We start from the raw sequence: 27,252 nt of genomic DNA on the forward strand, positions 1-27,252 counted from the left end.
TCCATCTTCGAAGGAGAATTCTCAATCTCCCCACACTTCGCTTTCAGTTGCGCGCCATAAAAATCGCCACAAAAAAAAGACTTCTAATGTTAAAGGAACCCCTCGAAGCCATGGCGCGGAAGGACGGCGCCGAGGGGTACACTTACATTGAAAGGGACCGTGATACGCAAGGTGGGGTGTTTATTAAATCTCCCGTTAAAAGGAACGGAATTAATTCTGAGAAATATTTCTGTATTATACGTGACATTCCAACGAGAGTCTGCATCTGCATAATGCGGCGAATTATACGTTCGACAAGCATTTATTTTCGAAATAAATTCGCGAAATAAATAAACATATATATACCATGAACGCAATAAGAATTATTATTAATATTCAAGATAATTATTTTGAAAAAAATAACAGAAATTACCTTCATTTAAATCTTTTGATAAAACAACTATTATTCATGCTCAATTATTATAATCGCAATCATAACATCGATAACATGATGTTCTTGTGAGATGAACATTTCTATCGTCATTAGAAATTCTAGGAAAGTCAATTTCGATCGTGTCAGATACGTAAAGGTGTGTATTGTGATTTATCGGCGAGTTCTGGGTAACGGTTTACCATATTACGGCTTGGTTTCTCGCACGACGAAAGAAAATTATGCATGCGTGTGCGATTGTGATCGAAAGAGCAAACGGCACATATTTCCCCGAACTGATTCATCGCAATCGTAGCCGCAATAGACAGCGCGAATATCTTTTTTCTTTCCATACGCGCGATGTTTCGTACATACGTAACGTACGGAACATTTGCCGCACGCAACAAAATTCGAAATGGTCTTTAATGACATATCTTGCGGATGGAAATGACCCTCCGTGAGGAATAATCCGCGCTTCCAATTTCGCCTACTAATTTCGCCTTTATGACCCTTATAAATGACAGGCTTCTGACCGCGTCGCCGAGCAATAATACATTCGTCCCTTCAAAAACCAGAAAACGCGGTGGTAACGGCATAGAATAATATTTTTGCTACTACTCGTTTTTCTTTCGTAACTCAAAAGTCTCTTCATCGACATTTAATGCTCACTTTCATTACCGACTGTCTTTGTACGTATACATTCGCCTTGATGTTACGCAAATTACAATTTGCAAAAGCGGCTCTACGGGACGCGTTTCCTTCGGCGATACATCTTCAAAGGTAGCGCAAGCTACCTCGAGCGCAAGCTCGAAATAAAAGGAGCCCACGGGAAAAACTACGAACAACGTCTGAGAGATATCACTGGTTCTCGGTGAAGATAAATTCTCATGATCGACCTTCGTCAAATAAGATATAAAGGAAACAACTTGAGAGAGAGAGTGATACATACTTTGGGCTATGGCGTATTAATTTAGAAAAACACACGTGTGCGTAAGATATACTATAAATATCATTTAATTCTCTTCGCCGCATCCACAGAAAATGCATCCATTTCTCGGCGCACAATGCAACCGAGAACTTGCACCGTCGCATGCTTGCTTTTCTCATTCCCTCGACGATTGCATTCAGCATGCATGACCAGCTTTTATGGCGGCCGAAATACTCACATCGCCCGATACAGTTGCACAGTGAAATGAGAACTATTCGACGTGTACACACGCTAAACGATTTCCCGCTAGCAACAAATGTTCATGTTCAGTTATCAATACGGCGAGAAGGAAACTGTCGCGACAAAAGAGAGATTCCGCTGGAACGATGATAAATCGACGGGCAAATTCGAATCATCAATGGCGATCTACTCGTGTCTAGGTTTCACTAAAAGTTTCAAATTTTGAAGAAAGCACGATAAATGACATCAATATATAAAATAACTGTGGATGTAAACAAAATAACACTTCTCTTCGCTAGATTTAAATCATTTTAATGAAAATAAATAAAGAATAAATTGGAGCATGGGCAAAATGACCAGACGAAGGAGCACATACAAATGGGAAACGAAGGCTAAGCAAACTACTGGTATAAGAGAAGAAGATGGTAAAAGGAGAAAACGTCAACGAAACGAGAGAGAGGGAGGGAAAAGACGAAAGTGGCGGAGAAAGCGCGATATGCAGACAGAAGCGGCAGGACAGGGGTAACACAGACTATTACGTGGCTCTTTCTAGCGGCGGGAGCACGCCCTTTTATTTTCCACGCTCCCGTCGTTGCTGTATGCGGGGACGCCTTCCTGGATTCTCGTGCACACATGGAATACATCCATCCATTTGGCTTTGAACCTCAATGGTAATGTTATTGCATCGTTACTGAAGGTCGGCAGCATCGTGTTTTCTCTCTCTCCCTCTCTCTCTCTCTCCCTGTCTTTCTCTTCCGCCCCGCCCTTTGCATGAATAACCCTTTTACCCGTTTCGCTTACTACCACCTGCTTGCTCCTTTACCTGTACGCACGACAGTTGGATGAAGTCGGTGAGTAAACCGGGCGGTGATGCTTAAAGAGGGCTTTTTCGCGTCGCGATACGTGTACGTGATCCGACACAGTAAGAGCCGGATAATAACTATTATTAACATCGCAATGACAAGTCGTCGCGAACACGAGAGAGCCGTCATAGAAAGCCGATTTACAATCATAACTGACAACCTTTCCACCTTTTTTACTGCTCCTTCACGTCGCATATAACATTGACGCAAGTACTTTAATTTAATTATTACCGAAAGTGATGGTTTTTTTTACGCTGTTACTGGGTATTTATCGTAATAAGTTAATTTTGAATAGATTAGATAGTTATTATGTATCATTCCCTAAATTGAAATCATGCTAATTTTTTCCAATTGTCTTTCGTTATTTGTAACGAAGAAAATTAGTGAACTGTACAAGAAATTGTATAATACACTAATCTTATATAAATATGCAATATTTGGCATGAATTTTACGCGTATATAACTTTCTCGATATAAATATTTTTCGTCGACAGAAAACTATTATAGTCAATGCTACCTCGACGATATTCTTGATTAACGTTAGGAAACAGATACGTTGTTTAGAAACGAGATATTAATAATTTCCGTTGTATTATATGATACGTAATCAGCGACGCCGAGACCCGCTGACGCGAAATGTTATGTCTCCGCTTCGTCATCTTAACACGCTCTCCTCTGTTCCCGCCTCTCGCGCAATCCTCGGACCGTTCGTCAAGACGGTATCCGATTCCCCGCGATAATTGGCACTCCGGATTGAATTTCCACCCTCGTTTCTCGCCGCGCTTCGAAAGGAACGAAGAGGAAACGACATCGACGTTCGCACGGCCGTCGCGTCGTCCGTCGACACCGACGTCGACGACGATCTTTGAGAACGCGATCTTCCCGACCCCCACGTTAAATTTGCCGAACGCTGCTTTGCAATTCAATGAAAGAATCCAATCCTTGCGGAGAGACCGGCCTTTCCCCATTCGCCGACACCGGTAGATGTCCCTTTCAAGGACACGCTCTCAGGGGTGGATCTGTATGGAAACTAATGAAATTGAAGTTTTAATCCTTCAAGGAAATTCTCAAGAATATGATTTTATTAAAACATTTATTAATTTTTTAATGATAGAGTTGTACATTTTTGTATGTTGCTTCAATACTTATAATTTGTTTAATATTCTTGTTCAAAAGCTATTAATTCGTGTTTCGGAAAAATCATTATCCGCTCCTGTGTGCGTTTTATCCAGGATTTCCGCACAGTAAGGCGTTCGTATCATATTAGACGGCGAATTTCGCTGGGATCATCGACCCCGAACCTACAATTCTTGAAGAACGCGAGGGAGAAGGACTGAAGGACATTGTCGCGATCGCGATCCTCTCGTAAAGATGGTATTATTCCGTTCGTCATGTCACTCTGGAATTATCCTCTATCGGAAATGTAGAAGATGAGATATGTCATGCCGATACTTACGGAGAAGCCACGGAACCTAGTAATAACTCTCGCTTTTTCTACCTTGTGTTCTACTTTTCAGTAACAAACGTTAAACTAACACATGCCAATAAAAGAAGATGGATAGCATTTAATAATTTCAAAATATTAATAGCGAGAAGTGATGTTATTCCCATGCAATTCTAGACGAAAAATTTGATGGTCTTAATTTAAAAATGATTGTAAATGAAAAACTCTCAAAACGAGGTTTTTTGTCTCTATAAATAACAATTATTTATTTTAAGAAACATAAAGAGTAAAATGTTCTCATTACATTTCTAATATTTTCGATAGCAACTCGTTTATATTATCGAATTGCAATTATAATGTCAATTACATGCTGCGATAATCCGGGCAATAACCAAACGGCGTAAACCGAGTATATCTTTCATAAACAGAAATATCTTTTGCAAAATTTAATATTTATTTATTAATATGCACGTGCATTGATATCGTAATCATATGTTAATATATTTTAAAATATTTTATCAATAACACAATAGACAAAAGTTATTAACTCTATTTGTGGTAATTTAAAATTTTCCCATTGCATGATTCTCTTCGTGTATTCGCTTGCGAAAGTATTCCAATTCACTGCTCATTTACGTGAGGATCGTGTCTGCGCTTGACATTCGATGAACACGATTTCTCGCGGTAGCAGACGCGCAAATAAGCACGTGTTCGGGCAGATTCGTGCATGCGTGTCTCGACCCGTGGCACGGGCGGAATCATTAATACCTGCGGTGATCCACAAAGGAACAAAAAGTCAGTCGATCGGGTTCGTGATGTGGATGCTTTTTTCCGACGCGGTGTAGACACGGGACACGAGCAAGAGAGATAGAGAGGACAGAAGGGAAAACGAATGGACGGGGTACGCGGTAGAAAGGCTGATAGAAAAAATATATGAGTGGGTGGAAAAGAGACGGCGAGCGAGAGGAGAGAAAATGAGACGCGCAAAAAAGGACGACGGGACGAGAGAGGACGAGCGAAAGAACGAACAGAAAAGAAGAAAAAAATCAAATAGGCGGACGTGGCGAATACGGAAAAAGAGAAAGATCGAGGGATGGAAGCGCGAAGAGAAGCGCGCGTATGAAGGTAAGAAGGAAAGAGATGAAGGGAATAGATGGCAAAAAAAAATTGGAGAGAAAACCGGGAGAAAGTGTAAGAGCGGCGGGAGAAAAGAGGGTGGTAGAAACTGCCAGATATTTTATTGACGGTGGAGGTGTGATGGATCGTTGCGATATTATTGCGTTGCGACGCAGCGCATCCAATCGAATACGTGTGCAGGATGCAGCAGGGTACAAGGTGCAGCGCGCGCACCCTTCGGAGCTGCGTCATGCATTAAGGGGCAGCCACCGCGATTCGATCTGCTCGCATAATACGTTCCTCGCGCGGATGAAAAAGAAAGAGAAGAGAGAATATAGGTGGGCCCACACACACCCCCCTCTCTTCTATTCTTCTTTCGATCTATCCGCGTCGGTCTCCCTTTTTCCCTCTTTTTCCGTTTCCTCCATTTTATTTCTACTCGGTCTTTCTCTCTCTCTTTTCCGCGCCTTCTCTATCCATTGTATATCGCATTGTAATAACGCGCCTAGCGTGACCGGTACTAACTTACTCCATCCGTGAGACAGGATGAGACTCGATAACTTCATCCTTCCAGTAGGATATCCGAGCTTTCGTTGCGTTTAGAGCCCGGAAACGAGATGCCTACGCTTAGTGTTAATCCTGCTTTAGAATGACAAATGGCTGCATTAGCGTTATGAAATATAACGCAACATTCTCTTTAAACATTTATAATTGCAGCTGGAATATGTTGAATTTGTTAAATAACAAATGAGATATCTCTTAATAGTCTCTCCTCTAGAATTGAAAATCTTGGAAAAGTATTTTACATGTATAAATATAAAAAACGGGGAAATAATTTTGCAAATCTTTTTCTTTATTTACTTTACTTTTATTTATTAAATCATTCGAGTGCAAAATTGTATCGATTTAATTTTTTTCAATTACCTGTTATTCTATCGAATAAGATAGATAAGTTAGCTACGAAACTATATATTATATACTTTCTCCAATTCTCTCTGAATGAGACATTCACCGTCATTGGCGAGGATCGATGTTTAAGCATTGATACTCGGGTATGCGAGCAGGTTGAAAGCCGGTCCATGAAAACGATCGGAGCGCATGCACGTTCCCTTCCCTATCTTCCCATCCCCGGAAGTACATCTTGTCGTATGACGAAGTATGTCGCCTGTCCGTGGCACTTCTACACTGGAAAGCACGCTCAACATAAGAGAGCGCGATTACCTTCTTTGTTCTCTCGGGAGGAAAGGACGAGAGGACGCAGGGGCGGATGTTTCTACGGACGTCAATAGCCCGTAATGCATATGTCACAAGTAGCGTACGCCGTCAAAGCGTACGGATACCGGCGATGATAAAGAATGCAGACGGATCGATTGCACGCAGCGCTTCGGGACACACATTGCATGCATTTTGCTCACTTGGATTGACACGATCGACGTTGAGGATTGTCGTTTAGCAACGTTGCTCGCGCGCAAATCGCGAGCTATAACGAGCCGCGTCGTTGTCGATAAAGGAATCCCATCGTGTATCTAGAGAAGGCGAGAAACAGCGCATCGCGCGCGTCTCCCTCGCTCGCTCGCCTCGGTCGGTGAATATTAAAAAAACGCTGATGAATGTATACAACTCTATCCGGCAGCGTTAAAAGCACGTCACGCGTGCGGATAGATTGCAATAAACGCCGGCGCACTCGTGATAACGCTTTGAAACCCCTGCACTTTACACGTCGCTGTATCATGCAGTTCCCGGGCTCTCCGCTGCCCGCTCGCGTATCGAAATACGTGCTGTTACGCCCGTATGAAATACCTTTCGCAAATTGTCGTTACGGGCCGGCGATGGCGATCCTGCGTCGGACATTAACCCGGGTTCTGTAATGGATAAATCATATTTCGCAACTTTGCGCGAAAACGTCACAGAATCGCGATATTTCGTCGCTCATTTACAAGATTGTGCACTTTAAAGATCGTGGATCAATTTTCGTATCGCGTTGAAATATCTACGGTTAGTCATACGGACGCGAGCGCACGCAAATCGCGACGTCGATGCTGCGATATTCAAAGAGTCGAGTATATATTTAGGGAGCGAAGGACATTCCTTCCTCCCTCCCTCCCTCTCTCCCTCTCAATCCGAACCAAGTTTTCCCAAACTCGGATCATGCCTGCATGTTAGCCGAGACGTGCCTGATCCCGAGAGTTGCAGATTCGTCCCGGTATCCGGTGGTGGGTTAATCTGTCCGCGAATTATCGCCGTCGCGCCGAACTTCTAAACCACCGTCAGCCGACCGTCGGCTCGGGAGAGCCTGATTTATCGCTGCGAAAGTAATTCCACATCCGAATGGAGAGGGAGAGGAGGCATCTCTGGCTGTAACACGCCGTACACACGTACCGCGGCATGTTCGTTTTCGCGAGACTCCAATCGATGCGCGCTCGGAGTCGATCGAGCGAAAACATTCACGGCGCGTCATACATCAGTACGTTATATATTTTTTCTCATTTTCTTTTTTTGCCTTCTCCCTTTCTTTTTTTTTTCTCCATCTCCCGTCGACACCCTCGTTTCCTTTCCCGACGGCGCGACGGACCCCCCGCGGAAAAATACACGCCGAGCGTACGCATACACCGAGGAGACGGTCGTATGACGGAGACGTAAACAGCTATGAGCTACGAGAAATAGAGGGCAAAACACGCGACATGCGCCCGCATTCATAGTTCATATGTATGTACAAAGTGACATGTGCATACGCGCGAAGGGCCGGGCGACACGCAGGGCGTCGTAATCCCGGCATGGGCGTTTGATGTCTACGGAGAAATTTAAGGTAACCTCGCCGTCCCACACCACCATCGGGTTCACCCTGGAGCAGGGAGAGAGACCCGACCAGGAAACGAATGAGCTACGACGAGCCGCGGATACGTTGTTACGAGGTGTCGCAGCCTGTCGTCCGTGAACCGGGTCTATTAATACACCCTTTATTACTCTGTTGAAACAGTTGACAGACGATAGAGGTCTGTTAACGACACTGTTATATTTATGTCAAGCTTACGGGCGGCGTTTGTAATATCCGTCGCGATGGGGGGGCTTCGAAATAACGTACCTTCCATGTTAAGACGCAAGGGGTAAGAAAATTATACCGTACCGTCAAATAAAATTCGAGAGATGATTCTTTTAAGAATATAAATTAAAGATAAATATTACACTTTTTCTATTTTAAAAAGGTTACGGGAAACATATTTACTAAAATTTATTAAGCTATCTTATAATATGCTCAATCCGCGCTTAGGAATCCGACTATTCATCGTGTCCAATATTCGATTTAGCTTTCGAGATTTAAAGAGATCGTGTCTTTTCCCTCTATCCTCTATCGAGGAGAAATCGTGATGCAGACCGAGTGCTCCATCGAAGTAAACATCGAAGAGAAACGATGCGGAGTAAATACGCGGTCATAACATCATACATCTCTTAGCCAAGCGGGATTAGATCGGACAGTTTCAAGATATTATTCTCTCGGGTTTATCGATGACGATAACTTTAGGACACAGCCCGATCTATCAAAATCAAGGAAACGACTGTTCGATGCAATTAACATCCTCCCTCGCAAAATTACCTCGCGCCTCGATATATACAGGCGAACACAAGTGTCGAAACCGGCGAGAGAGATCCGAGGTATATTAGCAGCATTAATTACGCGACCCTCCGACTCGTCGCTGCGAGGGCGACCGACCCTTTGCCGAAATCTGCAGGACGCAACGAGAACGAATGACCGGGGCCGAAACGAACGATGGGAGTTGAGTGCCTTCGGGTAGCGGTCAATCCTTGCCTGAATAAACAATCCCGATTTTCAAAGTCTCCTATTAATTATCCCGAGCGGCAACTTTGTAAAATTCGTTGGAAATTAAAAATTGAAAACTAATATAATTTTGATTAGAGTTTAGGAGATCGGTCGTATCATTTTTCTTATAGGAATAAGAAGACATAAGTAGAAATATTTTATACTAATTGTCATAAAAAATAAATACTGCATAACTTTCTTCTAAAAAATACTTAGTTATTCTCTTTTCTTTTGAAAAGAGATTTTTATCAAAGTCTTACGGAATTTATTTAAAATAATTCAGATTTAAGATCTGAATTTAAAAATGTTTTCTCTCTGCACGATATTTCTTGTTTCTAATCTCTTGTTATATAATGAAAAAAAGAAGAAAATTGTATACATATTTATAATTGTGCGCATCTTTGTTAATTACAAGACTTTTAAATTTTTCGCGATAAAATTGTCAATTTTACGCATCTAGCAGGTTGTCTTCATTTGCTTCCCAATAGGGTGCTGTCTGCGTAATTGTATTAGCGGTGTCTGCCGTCACGTTACCCGACGTTGGCCATTGCCAACGCACGATGCGAACGTCGGAAGAATGGAAAAAGAGAGAGTCCTTTTATTAATTGCGTCCGAGAGCGCGCGCACGGGAGGGCGAAAAAGAGGGAAAAGAGGAAGGGCTGCTCGCCCCAAGCTCGCGTCCAGCCTGGTCAGCAACCTAAGATTGCACCGCCCGTCCCGATAAAATCCCATTAACTTTATCTGCATCCTGCGCACTGCCCTATGAAAAGCCGTATTTCGTCTCGCTTTATCGCGCGTGCCACCCTTGTCGTACTCTCATGCTCCGCATCGTATTATGAACCTTGCGCGACGACAACAACGATGTAGGTTGTGGTAGTGGATTGTTGTTACATTGTTGTTCTCTCTTCGCCGTTGATGTACGATATATTCGTATAATTACAAGATCAAAGATTTGTATAGAAGTGTTAATGACACGTAGCTATTAGAGATTGTAATTTATATAGTAAGATGCATATCTTTTATATTAATGTGCAATCTAGATCTATATCAAGATCTTTTTGAAAACTGCAATGACATATAGATATTGCAAGATAATTGATTTAATGTCATCTTTCATGAAGACGCTTTAATATCAGAAATCTTGTTTCAAGATTAGAAATGATTCGCAAAATTCTCCAGTTTCATATCATGAAAGATTTATTTTATATCCCTACGTCGCTCCGCTTTTAATTAGAAGCTATCGATTGGTTTAATCGTCCTGCTTTTTCGCCTTAAATACGCTCAGTAGTCAAGTCCGGCTAGGCCATTAAACGATTCACTTATCGGTCACGCGTCCTGCGCAAAAACTCCAGCCATACTTAATTCACGATTCCAAACAAACATTCGAATCGCCTCGCGGAGTAATTACAGCAGTTAAAACGATATCGGCTATTCACTTACCTAACCACGACCCGACTCGCTCAAGATTCATCATTGATAGGGAGGGAACATTCGTAATTTTTGAAAAAAACCGAGGCGCAAAAAGAGAGCAATTAAAAAAAGGCGTCGCTTTACTCAAGTTCTGCGAACATCTTATTAAAACGAATGGCAGTCCATGCTCTCGGAAAGGACACCCTTAATTACATCGTCTCTCTGGCAAACCGGGGCATACTATCTGCATACCCATTGTCGTTAAGCGCTCCTTCTCAGTTTTTGTGCGCCGCAACACTTATGCCGTTGGGAACGGTCTCGGATCTTTGGCGAGAATATCCCACAATACTCGCTCTGAAATCCCTTATGCGAACTCTTGAGTCTACAACCTTAGTTAGATCGATATTAAGTGGGGCGTTTTGTAATAGTCGTTCCAGAGTTCACCGGGGCGTTTTAAAATAAATTTATAACTTCGCTAAATTCGACACCGACGATCAATCATCCTCATCGAATTGCTATAATTTAGAAAACTGATATTTCGCGCTATTTTCGTCTCGTCTATGTAATGTAAGATGTAGTAAAATGTCATGTAACTTTCGATTAATTTGTAACATCTCTTCGTGCAATCAACGTTTCAAAGATCAAAGATAGAACTCGACCCAAAATTCTATAATGATAGTTTCAGCGGCAACTAGTCGCATATATACAACACGCTAAATTTATAGTTCAATCAAGTGTCGTCGACATGATATTTTCTCGTAATTCCCATTACTTTCTTACACATCATGACTACACGCGTAATTCGTATTGTGTCACGCATACGCATTTGTACGGTATCCAGGCAATCTACCAAGTGACACGACAGTCGAACAGTTTAGGGGAGAACCATATTGAGCGCATCATATATCTTTTCAGAACCAATGAACTCGGGGGGAATATCGAGCCTCGGTATAATCTTAGAAAAAAAGTTATAAAAGCGTCTCCTTGAAAAGTTATATATCTATTTTATATTTAATAGTTAAATTCGGAATTTATATATTTTGTTAGAAATTTCTACGCAATAATATTAATCAATTTTATTAACAATTATATTAACAATTTAAATTATTACAATACTTTTTTTAAGAATTTAATAAGAAAAATTATGAAATTTCATAATATATACATTGTTCTTTGAGGTCTAAAATTTTTTATAAAGTTTTATATATTCCCACCGCAACGAGGCGTAACTTCTTTCAAAAAAATCTCGGCATCTACCGATCTTTCATGGCTACAGTGTAACAGGAGGGAGAGCAAGTTTCCCTCTAACGGCTTACGGTGGTCGCGGTAACCGCACATAAATCCAGATCGACCCTTCACCTCAGAATCGCGCGCGGTGATTTAAGCACTCAGCAGGCCGACCTAATATGGTTTCCTAAGTAGAAGAGTGTCATCGAGCGTGTGATTCCTCGTAATGGTCTTTCGCTTTCCAGACCGTTAAGCAGCGATGCGTTGCGAGGCCGGTTCAGGGCGCCGGTACATAGTTAAGATGTCTTGAAAGGATAGTTTGTTCTCTACTTTAATGCGTACGGAATAATATGCAGATGCCGAGCAAAAATCAACTGCCGACATTCTGTACGTATAATATATACATAGACGGAAAATCACCATAAACCATGTTTTCTGAAAAAAATCAAATTAAGTTTGTTTCGATAACATATGTGTCGCTACGCTCTCAATTTGCCTACCTATACTGTATCGCTTTTCCCTATAAATATTCATTTGTTTACACCGATAGAAATTGAATTTGTTTGTGGCAGCGTCAAAGCGGAATTTATAATTAGTCTAGGAGGTTAGCAGAAACAGAGTTTAAACTAACTTGCTATAACTGTATATAAACGAGAGATTAAACAGTCATTAAGCAGTCACGTTTGTCAATTATGCGAGAAGAGAAATCGAGCAAAATAGCAAGCGTCTTGAGAGAAGCATTTGGAAACATCCGCGCTATTTTGGCTGTTTGTGCTCCAGGGACGTCGATGCGCGGACAATTCGCAAGGGATGTGATTGCGTGGCTATCGATTTCGTCGGCCGCGCGAAGTGCCGGGAAAACGAGAGGCGTTCGCGTATAAAACTCGCGCACGCGGGGGGAGAGAGAGCATCACGTTCGAGACGAAAAGGCATCCGTTGGCATTACGATCCCCGAAGGGGGCCCGCGCGAGTGTTCTCTCATTCTCCGCCGACATGGCTCGCTATGTGCGTGGAGAAGAACAATAACGTTTTTATAACCCGGGCCCGTGGTACGTCGCGCACTTCTCGCCAAAAGGGAGCGTCTCCGCAGAGTAGGATGGATGAGCCTGTAAACGCACGCTCACCGTCGCCCCTAGGTCGCAATATCGCGCCACGGGGAGATATAGGAGCGACGAAAGAGAGAAAAAGAGAGAGACAAAGAGAGAGACGGAGAAAGGTCGGTCTGATTTCTCTCCCGTGGTAGATATCGCGACGGCGGGACCCCGAAAAAATAGCGGAATTGAACCCAACGACCGCATTCAGGAATTCGTCGGTATTATTAGAATGTATGAAATCGCGACAGCTCTAAAAATTTCCAAATAATCAAAGACGCAAATTTTATACCGTGTGATGTGATTGACTGCTCGGTTTATTTTAATTTGCATCCGCGCATTTCATTAAATTTGCACAAACACGCATAATTTTTTTATATCTTTATAGAATATTTTTGCAGAATGACTATCCAATTTACGATATCATAATATTTTATCGAATAACGTTGCATGATACATTCGTAATCAATTTTAAACAAATTTTCTTAGTAAACGTCATTTACGTTTATATATTTTTAAGATTCTTAAATCTTTTACGTATACAGATGTGCGTTACGCATGAAGCCAGCAAACGTACATATTTACTAAAAGGAGTGTTATGGGTTTCGCTTCGCGATCGTTGCCGAAAAAGGTCGCTTAGTAAACTCCGCCAAGAGCCCGATAACCGACGCAGTCACGCAAGTCCCCGATAAGACGGAGACTCGCTCGTCGCGCTCTCAAGCGAACTTTGTTAAGCTACTCTCCGGTAAATCCGTCTTAGCGTCTTCGGCAGTCGTCGCGACAAGCTGAACGTACCCCGGTGCACCTCGCAGAGAAGTAAGCCAATAAATAGATTCGGTACCGGATTCGCGCCCGTTGGAGGGTTAAAGACTCGCTGTCCTTCGTTCTTCTTTCCTTCTTTCCTTTTCTCTCTTTTCGCCTCCCTCCCGCTACAACTATCTTTATCTCTTTCGCTGCTCAAGCCTTGTCTAGCTTCTCCGCCCGGTTAAACAACCGACGTTTGCTCAATGTTTCAAACAAACTGAGCGAGTGAGGCTTTATTTGCAGTGAGTCGGGCCCCGCACGAGAGCTTCAACGAGAGCTACCCTGCGCGCTAGCAGCAACCGCGATCTCGGTTGAGCTCTTTATACTCGCCGGAAGCGTGCACATGTACATACGTACGTACATTTACCTACCTATTTTCCCACACGATTCTTCGACCGACACGCACGGGCGATCGCATTCGCGCGAACGTGCGCTACATTCCGGGTACGCTCGCTTGCGTATAAAGGCAACTGGAGAACGGAGATCAACGTCACATAGAATAGTAGTGCTGTGAAACGCGTAAGGAAGCTATGCGCAACTTCTCCGCGCTATTACACGCGATACGCACAATGCGAAATCCCTTTTGAGTCGATCGCCTGGAGACACGCCTGGTATCCCGCCGTCCATTGCTAACGGTTGATTCAATTTACTAATGGTCGTAGCCGCGAGTCGGATCGGTCCTATTAGTTTACGAATTTCGCCGACGCTGACTTGGATTCCTCGCCACAGATCGGATCGGCCTCGAAATCCTCGTGTTGCAAGATTAATACTAGGATCTCTCCACATTGGCTTGGTTGGCAGCCGCACGAACTCCGTTCCGTTATCACGCTTCCACGCGCGATAAAGTCGCAGCATCGTTTCGTCCTGATGATCGAACTTGGTGTATCGACGTACCTGACTCGATCGAATCCATAAATAAATTTTCGTTCGCATCAGAGATTGCAACGTGTTGCATTTCGTGTTTTTCTGTAAATTTGCGATCAAATTGAATCGATTAAGTCCATTACTGGAGGTGATTGTAAATGAAAGCATACAATCGTATACAATTACTCCAAAAAAGATAATAATTGTACTATTAATAAAAATATAAAATTATATTTTTCAATTTTTAGCCTCTGATAATATCTCTATATTTGAAAAAATCAATATATACGCAATTCTTCGTATCTCCTGCAAGGCAAAGATTTTCGAACGTCCTGGTCCACAGTAAAATAAAAAAAATTAGATTGTAAAGAATTGTATGGAGGGCCTTCAAGACGATCGAATGAAGACAAATTGTCAAGCATCCCGCTTGAGGATTCAAGCCTATTCAACTCTCAAATTACCTCTGTGAGAGGAAGCCGAAATAAGTACATGGTTTCGCGCGCGTCCGCGATCGATATACCTTTCGCGCTTCCAATGTCTTTCGAACTGCCAGGCGGAATGTACAACTGGAAGGAGAGATAGAGGCCCCGGGGAAACAGCCGCGAGGGAACAAGATTGGCATCCGGCCAAACGCCGCTGCGTTATCAGCGTCGCCGACGGTAAATGCAATACGCACAGGGCCTGATTTGAATTATGCCGCCTGCCGTTCGTCCGGAGCTAACCGGAGTCAACCCGGTGCGCGCACGAGAGACGGACATCATAATATCCGTCGGGATATGATATTAAGCGAGCCGCGCCGGGTACTTCCAAACCGACGTTACGCGAGCGAAGGCCGACGCGACAGACTTCGCGGATCGATTCGACGAGCCAGAGCGCCGATTATGCGCGATTAATGGACGCTAGTATGACCCAGACAATGACTCACTGTATGGCATATCGAGAACGCACATGATCTTCCGCGCGGGTGCTCCTTATGCCATTTCGTTCTTTAAATCGTTAAAACTATCCTTGCGATATGATCGACTGTGAGTCTGATTCATCCCCGAGGAATGTGTATCTAATGGACATTGAGAGAAATATCTACGCGTCGATATCTAATATCTTTTTTTCATGTTGAATATTTTATTTGGCAAGATACGAGTATTTTCCATCTCGTCGATACGAATATATTTCGAGAATTAATCAGTATTTGATAGACAGATTTGCATGAAAATTAGTTTTTAAAATATTTTACATATGGACGTGATATTCATTTATATTTCTCAATAGAAATAAAATATAGGCGGGTTTCACTTTTCTTTATCTCTTATTTTTAGCGAAAAATGTAGATCACGTCCATATGCAAAATATTTTAAAGATTAACTTTTGCACAAAATCCTTTTTCCACTTAAAAATGTATAGAGTGTGTTGCTTGCATTGTTTTTTCCTTTTACATTTATAGTGGGTAAATTTTTTGTTATTTTTTTTATCTGCATAGAGTAATCTCTCGATATAAGGCACCTCACTTGACCGCAGATATACGAGAATAGGTCCCACGATTCTTCCGACTATCGATTGTTCGCAAGTGAACAATCATCGTGGCCAGACAATGGCCGAGGAGCGATGAACGACGTACTTGCTGGAAGGTCCTCGACAGGAATCTCTTCTTCCTGCCATTCTCTTTTTCAAATCACGAACTATATTCCGAGATCCATCCGAGTATCGCCGTTGCTGCGGAGCTCGTTTCTCTCGAATCCAGCACGTGCGCGGCTGTGCCGTCGTCTTCTCGCGTGTATGTCGCGTACGCGCGTGCATAATGCAAGAGAGCAACGGGCCCCGGTCGAGGGATACATCTCCTCCACCGGCACCGGCCCAAATGTATTCACCCAATTATCTTCGCATCGCCGTGCCACCCCGCGCGTCCCTCGTCGCGCGCCGCAACTTTTTCCCCTTTTACTCTCTATCTTCGCCGGCGCATTTACATGGAATGCATTCATATGAAATCGACCATTCTTCCGCCAACTTTTCCTCTGGCCGTCTTCTCTTTCTCTCTCTCTCTTTCTCTTTTTCACTCTATCTCTCTTGTATCCCCTCCGCGCTCGTGTACGTCTACCAGCTCTCTTTGCAACGTGGTAAATCCCACTGAGGATACTCGAAATGTAACGTGCGTCGTAGAAAATTGGTTCGTTCATAATGACGTCGTGCTCTCTTTTCTCATCTCCATGCGACATAACGATGTTATAATTCAAATCTCTCGATATTTTTTGTTGTGTTTCTTTTTATTGCGTTGCAAAGGGCAAGTATCATGTAAAACATTAATATGTTAGTTTTATTGCATAAATAATAAGATCTTTTTTGAAATAAAAATCTTACTATACATTCTTATTTAGTATTTTTCAGTAGCAGCGTTACATTATAAATTCTATGTATTTTATTTATTATCATTTACTACTTTATTTTTATTACATATATTATTAACTTTGAAAATTTATGAGTAATATTTTGATCTCCCTCTTTTGAGGCGCAAGTAGAATGTTCACCGAAAGCTTACATTGTGCTATGTTACGACCGCAGAAACGATACGCAACATAATCCTACGTATGCATGCACATAATGCTATCGCGTAATCCATATGATACATGGCGAAACTGGGGCATAATGTGATGTCATTGCAGCAACTATTGCAAGAACGTATCAATGGAATAATCAAGTACTTAATTATGTGGAAGCGCATTTATAGGATATCTTTAATCATTTATTAGATATAAAAAGATCAAATTTGTGTAAGATTAGCAGCTCCATTTTTCTGGGAAATGTGCGCTTTCCGTCTGTGTACGAGATTATGCAGCTGAGTATTTCCGAATGGTTCGAGGCCTTTAGGAAAATTATTCTAAAATTTAATTTGGATAAACTTAAGAAAATTAGAGTACCATGTTCATGCCATTTATATACCGAATACTTAATAGAAATGAATTTCAAATTTAATTAAGAATTAACGCGCGAATAAATTGGTGGACTGATAAGAATTTAATATCGCCATATTAGATGAAACAATATTTATATAATTTGCTCCTTCCATTGATTATCCGCATGATCAGCTGTTTATTACTTTATTAAGATATATATATATATATATACACTCACCCGCAAAAAAAGCGGTACACCTAAAATTTGAGAAAATTTCATCAAATTTTAAATGATCATAACTTGGTAAATAATGATGATAAAAATATGTTTAAAAAAACAAAATGAAGGCTGTAATGTCCACTTTAAGAATATTTAAGTGGCAATTATGCTCAGCCATTGTTTTCAAAATGGCGGATAAGGAAGTGAAAGGATGTAAAATTGATTATTAAAGGATCGAGTTTGGGACGGTGCACGGCGTAAATCAGGTAACGCAGCCCAATGAGACCAAATGCTCGTGAAAGTGTGGAGTGTTATCTTTAAAATGTTTTTTTACCGAGCTCGATACGATGATTTTTCGCTGAGTTATTCCGAATTTAATTAAAAACGCTCTTTTTTCTTCTTCAATTTGCAGCTCAGCGAATAATTATCGTATCGAGCTTGGTAAAAAAGCATTGTAAAGGTGATACTCCACACTTTCACATGCATTTCGTCCCATTGGGCTGCGATACCTGATTCACGCCACGCACTGGAGCAAAGCGGGAACCTTTATTTATCGGTTTTGTATGCTTTCATTTATCCGCTATTTTGAAAAAAAATGGTTGCACATAATTTCAATTTAATTTAGGTGTGTGTGTGTGTGTGCTCGTTTGTATACCACAAGGATAAGGACCCCGTGGTTCGTCAGCTCCACAGTATTTAAAGACTCCAAACCCTCCTTGTGGCGTGTGTGTGTGTGTGTGTGTGTGTGTGTGTGTGTGTGTGTGTGTACGGGCGCACGCATGTGTGTATTAATAGTGGGTATGACCTCCTCGTGCGCGTATTACCTCATTCATACGATCAGGCATACTCTGTATTAGTCTTTTTATTTCATCCTGCGTAATTGCATCCCATGCATTTTGAAGAACTCTTTGAAGTTCTTGCAGTGACTGAGGTGCAGGTACGTGATTTCGTACTTTCTTGCCGAGATTGTCCCACAAATGCTCAATGGGATTTAAATCCGGACTACTTGCTGGCCAAACAAGTCGATTTATGCCAACTTCATCGAGGAAATCAAACACTCTTCTCGCAGTGTGTGGTCGAGCATTGTCTTGCATAAACAAGAAGTTCTCTCCGATAAAGGGTGCATACGGAACAACATACGGAAGGAGTATGTCTTCCACGTATACATCTGCGTTCATGTTCCTGTCAAAAAAGTGCAAATCTGTATGAGCGTCCCAGAACCAGGCCTCCTCTTGAAAGAATTGGTGTCTAAGTACCTGGCATAAGCACGTTGCACAGTTGACACTGACAGATCAAGTGCCTCAGCAACGTATCTTCGACTTCTGCCATCTTCAATTAAAGCAACAACTTGAGCAGCTTTTTCTGGAGTTATCGTTGCCATAATCGAGAAGTAATTTCGAGAAGAAGTAATTAATTATGGTTTCAATAGATGAAGTCGCAAGGAGCAACGCGTCTAGAGAGCTAGCAAATCAATCGCATAACTTGTACTATAGTCTTTCAATGTTTTTTCCGTTTGAGACGTGCTTATGCCAGGTACATTGAAAGACTAAAGTACAAGTTATGCGATTGATTTGCTAGCTCTCTAGACGCGTTGCTCCTTGCGACTTCATCTATTGAAACCATAATTAATTACTTCTTCTCGAAATTACTTCTCGATTATGGCAACGATAACTCCAGAAAAAGCTGCTCAAGTTGTTGCTTTAATTGAAGATGGCAGAAGTCGAAGATACGTTGCTGAGGCACTTGATCTGTCAGTGTCAACTGTGCAACGTGCTTATGCCAGGTACTTAGACACCAATTCTTTCAAGAGGAGGCCTGGTTCTGGGCGCCCTCGACGTACCAATGAAAACGATGACCGATTTATTGTTTTAAATTCATTAAGAGACAGACATCGAACAGCTGTTCAAATTCGAAACAATTTAAGGGATGTCCACAATTGCAATGTATCCGTTGACACCGTTCGGAGAAGATTAGCGGAACAAAATCTGTTTTCGCGCAGGCCAGCGGCTGTACCTTTTCTTACAGGTCGTCATCGCGTAGCTCGACTCAATTTTGCAGTTGCGCATAGAGACTGGAATTACGCAGACTGGGGCAAAGTACTCTTTAGCGATGAATCTCGTTTTTGTCTCTATTCTCCAGATGGACGAGAACGAGTTTATCGTCGTCGTGGAGAACGATTTGCAGATTGTACTGTAAGTGAAAGGTACAGCTACAATGGAGGCTCTGTGATGGTTTGGGCAGGTATTTCAGCGGACGCTCATACAGATTTGCACTTTTTTGACAGGAACATGAACGCAGATGTATACGTGGAAGACATACTCCTTCCGTATGTTGTTCCGTATGCACCCTTTATCGGAGAGAACTTCTTGTTTATGCAAGACAATGCTCGACCACACACTGCGAGAAGAGTGTTTGATTTCCTCGATGAAGTTGGCATAAATCGACTTGTTTGGCCAGCAAGTAGTCCGGATTTAAATCCCATTGAGCATTTGTGGGACAATCTCGGCAAGAAAGTACGAAATCACGTACCTGCACCTCAGTCACTGCAAGAACTTCAAAGAGTTCTTCAAAATGCATGGGATGCAATTACGCAGGATGAAATAAAAAGACTAATACAGAGTATGCCTGATCGTATGAATGAGGTAATACGCGCACGAGGAGGTCATACCCACTATTAATACACACATGCGTGCGCCCGTACACACACACACACACACACACACACACACACACACACACGCCACAAGGAGGGTTTGGAGTCTTTAAATACTGTGGAGCTGACGAACCACGGGGTCCTTATCCTTGTGGTATACAAACGAGCACACACACACACACACCTAAATTAAATTGAAATTATGTGCAACCATTTTTTTTCAAAATAGCGGATAAATGAAAGCATACAAAACCGATAAATAAAGGTTCCCGCTTTGCTCCAGTGCGTGGCGTGAATCAGGTATCGCAGCCCAATGGGACGAAATGCATGTGAAAGTGTGGAGTATCACCTTTACAATGCTTTTTTACCAAGCTCGATACGATAATTATTCGCTGAGCTGCAAATTGAAGAAGAAAAAAGAGCGTTTTTAATTAAATTCGGAATAACTCAGCGAAAAATCATCGTATCGAGCTCGGTAAAAAAACATTTTAAAGATAACACTCCACACTTTCACGAGCATTTGGTCTCATTGGGCTGCGTTACCTGATTTACGCCGTGCACCGTCCCAAACTCGATCCTTTAATAATCAATTTTACATCCTTTCACTTCCTTATCCGCCATTTTGAAAACAATGGCTGAGCATAATTGCCACTTAAATATTCTTAAAGTGGACATTACAGCCTTCATTTTGTTTTTTTAAACATATTTTTATCATCATTATTTACCAAGTTATGATCATTTAAAATTTGATGAAATTTTCTCAAATTTTAGGTGTACCGCTTTTTTTGCGGGTGAGTGTATATATATATATATATATATTTCTAGAATTATATATGTTTCTGTCAAATATATTCTGAATTCTAATAAAGCAATTTTTATGAAGAATTACACATTCCTATATAAAATCTACCGCGATGAATAACTGAAAAACAACATGGAAATCTATAACAGGGAAATTTCAATTAAAGAAAACCTCCGTCTGCCCCAAAGCGATAACATCACAGGAATTATATCAAAGAGAGCACGTTTCACAACGCTTAAAAATTCTAAATAAGATTCGCGGGCTCCGAATGACCTTGGGAAATGGCTTTCACTTTCAATTTATTCCCTTATTTCGCTACCGTCAGTTAAAAGCCGCCTGTACAATGCGGATCGTCTGTGGGGGTGTCCACGAGCGACAGACGGGAAGAAAGCCGAGGATACTCCTGCACATCCGGACAGGTCGCAGTCCAAAGGCGGAGAAGTGACTATCGAGAAGATAAGGAGAACAAATGAGTGCTTATGGCACGGAGAAGGGCAGGAGATATCTCCATCGTCGTCAGGCAGACAGGCAGGCAGGCAGCCGCGTCACAAAGCAGCCAGGACTAAAGAACTAAGGAGATGCACGATAAGAGCGCGCGATGGGAGGATGAGAATAGAGGGAGATAGAGGGGTGGGATTCAAAGACGGCCGACGTTTTACGAAGGTGCTGGAGGGACAGCAGGGAAAGTATACCAAGGTACGAAGGACGGAAGGAAGGAAGGAAGAGGTCCTATACCGCGACGCGCATGGGGTGCGCGGGTGGGGAAGGGAGAGAGGTGGCGTTTTCTGTTTAAGCGACATCAAAGAGCCTGTCGCAAATTTTCTCCCGTCCCTGCACCGCCCGCCCCTCTCGTGCCCCCGAGATCACACGCGGCCGTGTTCAATCCACCCGCATACACGCGTTCCAGGCCGGAGTTCCGGAGTTCCGGGCGGTAGTTTAGGGCACCGAAGAATGGTAAACGTCGGTAGTCGCAACGCAGGGACGGCGTCGTCGCTAAAAGGGTAAACGTTGTAGGCTGGCACGGTGGATTTTGGCGGATGCGCGAGGGATAAAACAACTCTTCTCCATCCATCTTCCTTCCTCTGCCTCTCAAACGTCGACGCGAGCGCGTGTGCGCGCGCATTGAACGGATGCTTTTGCGTACATTTATGGGGGAGGATTTGTAGGTGTGTGTTTAGATGAGGGTGGCATGTATATTATATGCGCGTGTGTGTGTGTATACGTGCGCGCAGGCGCGAGTGAATATCAACGACCGCGGCGCGATGCACTGAAGAGATAATTAAACTTCCTTCCGAGTCGTGTATGAGAGGGAATCAAGTGACGTCGGACGATTAAAGTGTCCGATGATTCTACGCGAATTTACACCATGTCTCTCTCGCTGAAAAAGTTTTTCGTTTTTTTTCTACAGGTTTTTACGCTAATGAGTTTATGCCGGAAGCTAATGTGGGCGTCAAGATCGAAATATCGTAAAACATTATTTATTTCAACGAATTGATCTATATAAGCATTCCACGTGTGAAAGATTCAATTGAAGTCATTGGGTGCAGTGCAGATTTTTATTAAAAGAGCATGCTATATTAAAGCAAATACTTGCTAAACAAGGTTCGGATATATTTAGTTCTTATAAATATCTCTTAAAATATCCTTATCGAAAATACCTTGATACTTATTTTAACTTGTTGCGCTAACTCACCAACAAAACGAAGGAAATAGCTAATTATATTAACCCGTTTATATTTTATAATGATGAAAGTTATAAATTTAGCAAACTGAATATATATAGTGCAAATGGATACAAGACTCTATATTTAACGAAATTTATTATTAATCAATTTCAGCAAGTTATAAAAGCTTTTGGCACGAAAATATAAAAGCAACGCGAATTACGTTTATGTTGCTAACCAATATATTACTTATACATAAATAGAATACGCATTGTATCCTGAAGAAATCGTGAGAAATAGAATTTTTATCAAATTCGATGAAAAAATTTTTCGTCGAAATTGGAATTGCAGATATTTTTGCCGCGATATTTTTTTCATATAATATAATATAATATAAATAATCGCATTTTCGCGCAATACATATTTCTCTTAGTATTGATCAATACTAATAAAATAAACAAGTAAACAAAAGTAGGTGTAGAACGCACTTGTTTACAGATGAAAATAAGCGGAACTCGCGTCGTTTACGGCATCGACTAATTTAAGGACGTATTAAATCAGCGGGATGCGATCTTTGACCCCAAATCGAAAATACAAGTGCTCGACGTCCACGAGATCCCTCCACCACCATGAATTTCTCTCTTTCTCTTTCTCACCTAACGCTTACCCTCATTGCCGCGCACGCGCGTTGCTATTTCTCTTCTCGGTATTGCGTAGCTCGGTCATAGCAAGGGTGGCATTACACGTGCACATATCTATTATGTGTGTCTGCGACTACGTGTATACATAATATCTCGAAAACTTATACTTGTAAGCGGCAGAACGAACCCAGGGATATCCAATTAAATCTAGCACGCGTGTCTTTAATCGCCGTTTTTTCGTTATTTCAATATATATCTTAAAATGCGAAGTGCATATGACAAGCTACATATTTCGTTACCTCTATTTTATCTTGCTACGAAATGTCGATGTATTTACATATGTTTATGTTAATCAATAAAAAAATTCAAAATATACTGGGTTTTTCTAAGCTATATGTGCTGCCAAGGATCAATATGCCAATGTGTTGATTAAAAAAAGATACATCAGTTGTTACAAAATTTATTTGTATACAAATACATAATTTAAGTTATATTGAAATTGAACAGATTGAAATTTGACATTTTAATAGGTTTATTTATTTCGATGTGAGAAATGAATGTAAAATAAGAGTTTGGGAAGGGTGATTGTCTCCTTAAGCGTTATCCTGGAATAGATCCGCGCTATCGACACCCAAGCGACCCTTATGGAAGGCGCATCATCAAGGGCGCGCTCGGTGCGACCATCCGAGTAGTGATCGCGCCCTCCGCGTGGCGGCGTTCTCTCGCAAGGGTTGCGACTCCGAAACGAGAGGGAGTCGGTGGCCGAAAGGGCGAGAAAGGGGAAGAAGATTGGAGGTGCGCGTGGGCGCACGCGCCGAATCCGGTCGCGCGATGGTGGGGACGTTCAGTGTCACTTCGTGCCGGGCGTTGCGACGCCTTCAGTCTTTGATCCGCAGCTGCCGCGGTTGCGTGCCATCCCGCAAAGCGAGCGCACTCTCGCCACTCGCAGTGTCCCCCCTCGCGATCAACCGAGATTAACGACCCCGTTTGTCATCGAGCGTGAGAGGAACAGACGTCGCGTCCGGCCGCGATCAGTGACAGATAGGTAGCGCGATCCTTCTCGATCCCTGGCGCGCGACTTGGAATTGTCAATCACGCGAATTGTCATCGAGATCGCAAAAATTGAGAAATTCTGCGGCTTACGAGCGTTCCAGCGAGTCGCGGGACGACTGTGTCGTTGGCGATCCGATAGCGATCTCACAGCGGCTCTTCCGCGAAAGTCAACAACTACATCACTTTGCAAGTTTCGGAGGGCCGGCAAACAGTCGGAAACTCTTGAAACGTGACACTGTGGAATCGCATAGAGCCAACTACGTGAATCGCGCGGAGGAAACTGCTCCGATCGACCTTGCGGAAAGTCGGAGTACCGCTGCGAAAGTTCTGTTGCTACGGGAGAATCTATAGAGAAGAGGAAGATATCCGACGCGATCTGTCATCTCGTCGCGTCTCTTTCTCATAGAACCCGGAAATTTTCGGAGCAGGTCCGTTGACGTTACGCATCGGAGTGAGATTTGCGTGCAGTTCTCGCCCCGCTGACCCAATTAGTTTTCACACAGCCGAGCACCGACAACACACGCAGCTAAGGGAACTTGCGAGCACGCGTCCACAGAGAACAGCACACCGATTGATCGTGGTCTTCTGAAACGCGCAGATTGAATTCTCCGACGTGAGCTTTGCGCGCTGAGCGTGCTCCCTTTGAACGCGCGTCGGAATTCGTTGTGCGCGGCTGCGTCAGATTGAAAGCCATTCGATTTATTCGACTATACAGCTTCGATACGTCGGTACGTCTCGGGATTCAACGTCGAGGTGGTGAAATTACACGATCGGCCGACAGTGGTGTTTACTTTTTTTTCTGTGGAGTGTCGTGAGCGCGATTTTATACGTTGGTGAATGAAGGTCGGATACAAGGACATATCGCTCTTTCGCGAGGAGATAACGCTCATTCGCGATCCGGAACACGTTCGAGAGTGTCGGCGAAGGATTGCGAAAAGCGGGTCGACGACGCCAAGTTCGCATACACCGAATCGCCGTGTCGAACATCGCTCGCGGGCGGAAGTTGAACTTTCTCGCTGGCGTTGACAGATCGATAACAAAGTTTGCGTACGCGAGTTTCTCCCCCTGTCGTCGTGCCCGCCGGCCGCACGGAGCCTGCAGCACCCTTCTTGCGTTTCTACATCTCCCGCTTCCACAGCGAACGTGGAATGTGTTTAACATTAAACGATCCCTGTGCCCGTTCGTCCTGAGTCCCCGCGGAGCCAATCCCGCCAAACGTTCACTCGTGAATACCCAGAATCAATGAACTCGTAAACCTGACCGTAGCGAGTTCGATCAACGTTACTCGGGCCACGACAAGGATCTTTTCCATGATAACTCGGCGTGACGTGCAATCGTAAGAACTTGGAGCCTCGTAAGAATCGACGAGTGTCTCGTCGCGGAATTTCGATGCCGATCGTGCGGCACCCATCAGAAATCTGACACCCCGACGATCCAACCGTCGTGGCAGCCTGTCGTTCTCCTTGCCGACCAAGGAGTACCTCGTAAAATATCGTCGAAAAGAGGAAAAGCTACGCGACAAGGCCGTAGAGCGCGAAAGGAACGGCAGGGGCTCCTCCTGCCCCAGACTCGCCCTTGAGGGTACCACGAAGTGCGCAACGGTGAAGGGCAACGGCGGATTCGGTGATTACTCGGCGGCGGGTGAATTCGAGGTCTGGGGCGAAGAACACCACGCTGCGGATGGTGGTTTAGATCGTCAGGTGGCGAGGCCGCCTTCGCGGCAGCAACGATGCGAAGGCGGTTCTTCCCTGAGACCGTTGCTCCACGTAGCCCACTGTGAGCTCCACTCGCCACGGGAGGCCGAGCTACTGCGTCTCGATCATCTCGAGAGCCTCGATCACAAATCCATCGAGCACGACGCGTACTCGATGATGGATAATTTTCACAGCCCGGTGCCGCCACCGTTACCACGACGTCACGTCCGGTAAGAGATGTTTTATATGATAAAATTTCGCATATCGATGATTGATACGTGAATAGTGTAATGTATATTCCAAATAATTTAATTGCTATACACAATGATCGAAGTTTGATACTTGAATTTGATCGTTTCGGTTGAGCGGACAAACAAACGATCTTTAATGATTTTGCATAGGGAGACTGTCAAATCGTAATTTGATTTATTTTGCCAGAATTAAATTATAAAACATATTAAATATACTTTTATTTGTATTTTAAATTTATCTCCTTGGAAAATTAAAGAGACATATTTGACTTGATATATATTTAATAATATTCCGATTATGTCAAGGTTGATTGTCAATTTATTTAAATGCCTGTTTCGACAAATTTTGCAAGTTGCAAAAATAATTAAAGTATTACATCGAATCAATCGACTACATTATTCGTATTTATTATTCAAATTTGATATTTTAAATCGACACTGTATATTATTGACTATATCGATCGATATCAATGTGCGCCGAAACGACTCGTCATTAATTCCATCCCTCGAACGTGAACCCGTCGAAATTCGCTGTATCTCGAGTATACTGTAAACTAAATTAGACTCCAACACACACTCAACATGTCAAGTCTTACCCTCTCTCTCTTATCTTTATTTTTCTTTCGACGTGCCTCCGTTCTCCTTCATGTCACGGATCTTAAACTGTCGAACTGAGACTCGCGCGTTTCGCTACAACAAGTACGGAATATCCAGCGCAATCTTCACCATTTCCCATGTTATCGTGGACGAACGAACATGGACGAGCTGAAAAACCGCGCCTTCATTTCAGGCTGCGCTTCGCAGTGTACGACGATCGATACCGAACGACCGGAAGGTATATACCGAAGACGAAGCGAACTAACCACTAACAAGGCGACGAGAATGAGAGAGAGAGAGAGAAATATCCGCGTTGTTTCTTCGAAATATTCAGAGGCTTTCGCGAAGAGCATAGTTTCTGACGTCGTCGCGTTATAACGCCCAACAACCTGTTTGCCACGCGATAACGAGCGCGAATAAAATATGTCGTCGACCGTGCGTTACCGCGTGCATTCGAGCACGTTCTTAGAGCGAGAACTCCCGAATTCTTCCACGGTAACGCCCGTGAAGTATGCAAAGTGATGCATAAATTCGCACAGTGTCCCGTAATTAAAATTAACGCAAAGCAGGAGCCCGACT

The 27,252-nt window shown here is 42.9% G+C and overlaps 1 protein-coding gene across 13 annotated transcripts in view; it reads left to right on the forward strand.

Moving 5' to 3' along the window:
• Ten-a (Teneurin-a transmembrane protein) overlaps positions 1 to 27,252 on the forward strand; it is a 448,925-nt gene that overhangs the window by 344,083 nt on the left and 77,590 nt on the right. Inside the window, exon 1 of one of the 13 annotated variants that reach the window (XM_083098491.1) lies at positions 23,964 to 26,055. The exons of the other annotated variants lie outside the window; for them this stretch is intronic. Coding sequence (XP_082954617.1) covers positions 26,000 to 26,055 — 56 coding nt within the window. The 5' untranslated portion in view covers positions 23,964 to 25,999. Of the gene's footprint in view, positions 1 to 23,963; positions 26,056 to 27,252 lie in introns of those variants that run through there. 13 annotated transcript variants of the gene reach the window in all.

Source organism: Camponotus vicinus, unplaced genomic scaffold (assembly GCF_025532165.1).
Source record: "Camponotus vicinus isolate PSW18456_S1 unplaced genomic scaffold, iyCamVici1.0 SCAF_4, whole genome shotgun sequence".
NCBI classification, from domain to species: Eukaryota; Metazoa; Arthropoda; class Insecta; order Hymenoptera; family Formicidae; genus Camponotus; species Camponotus vicinus.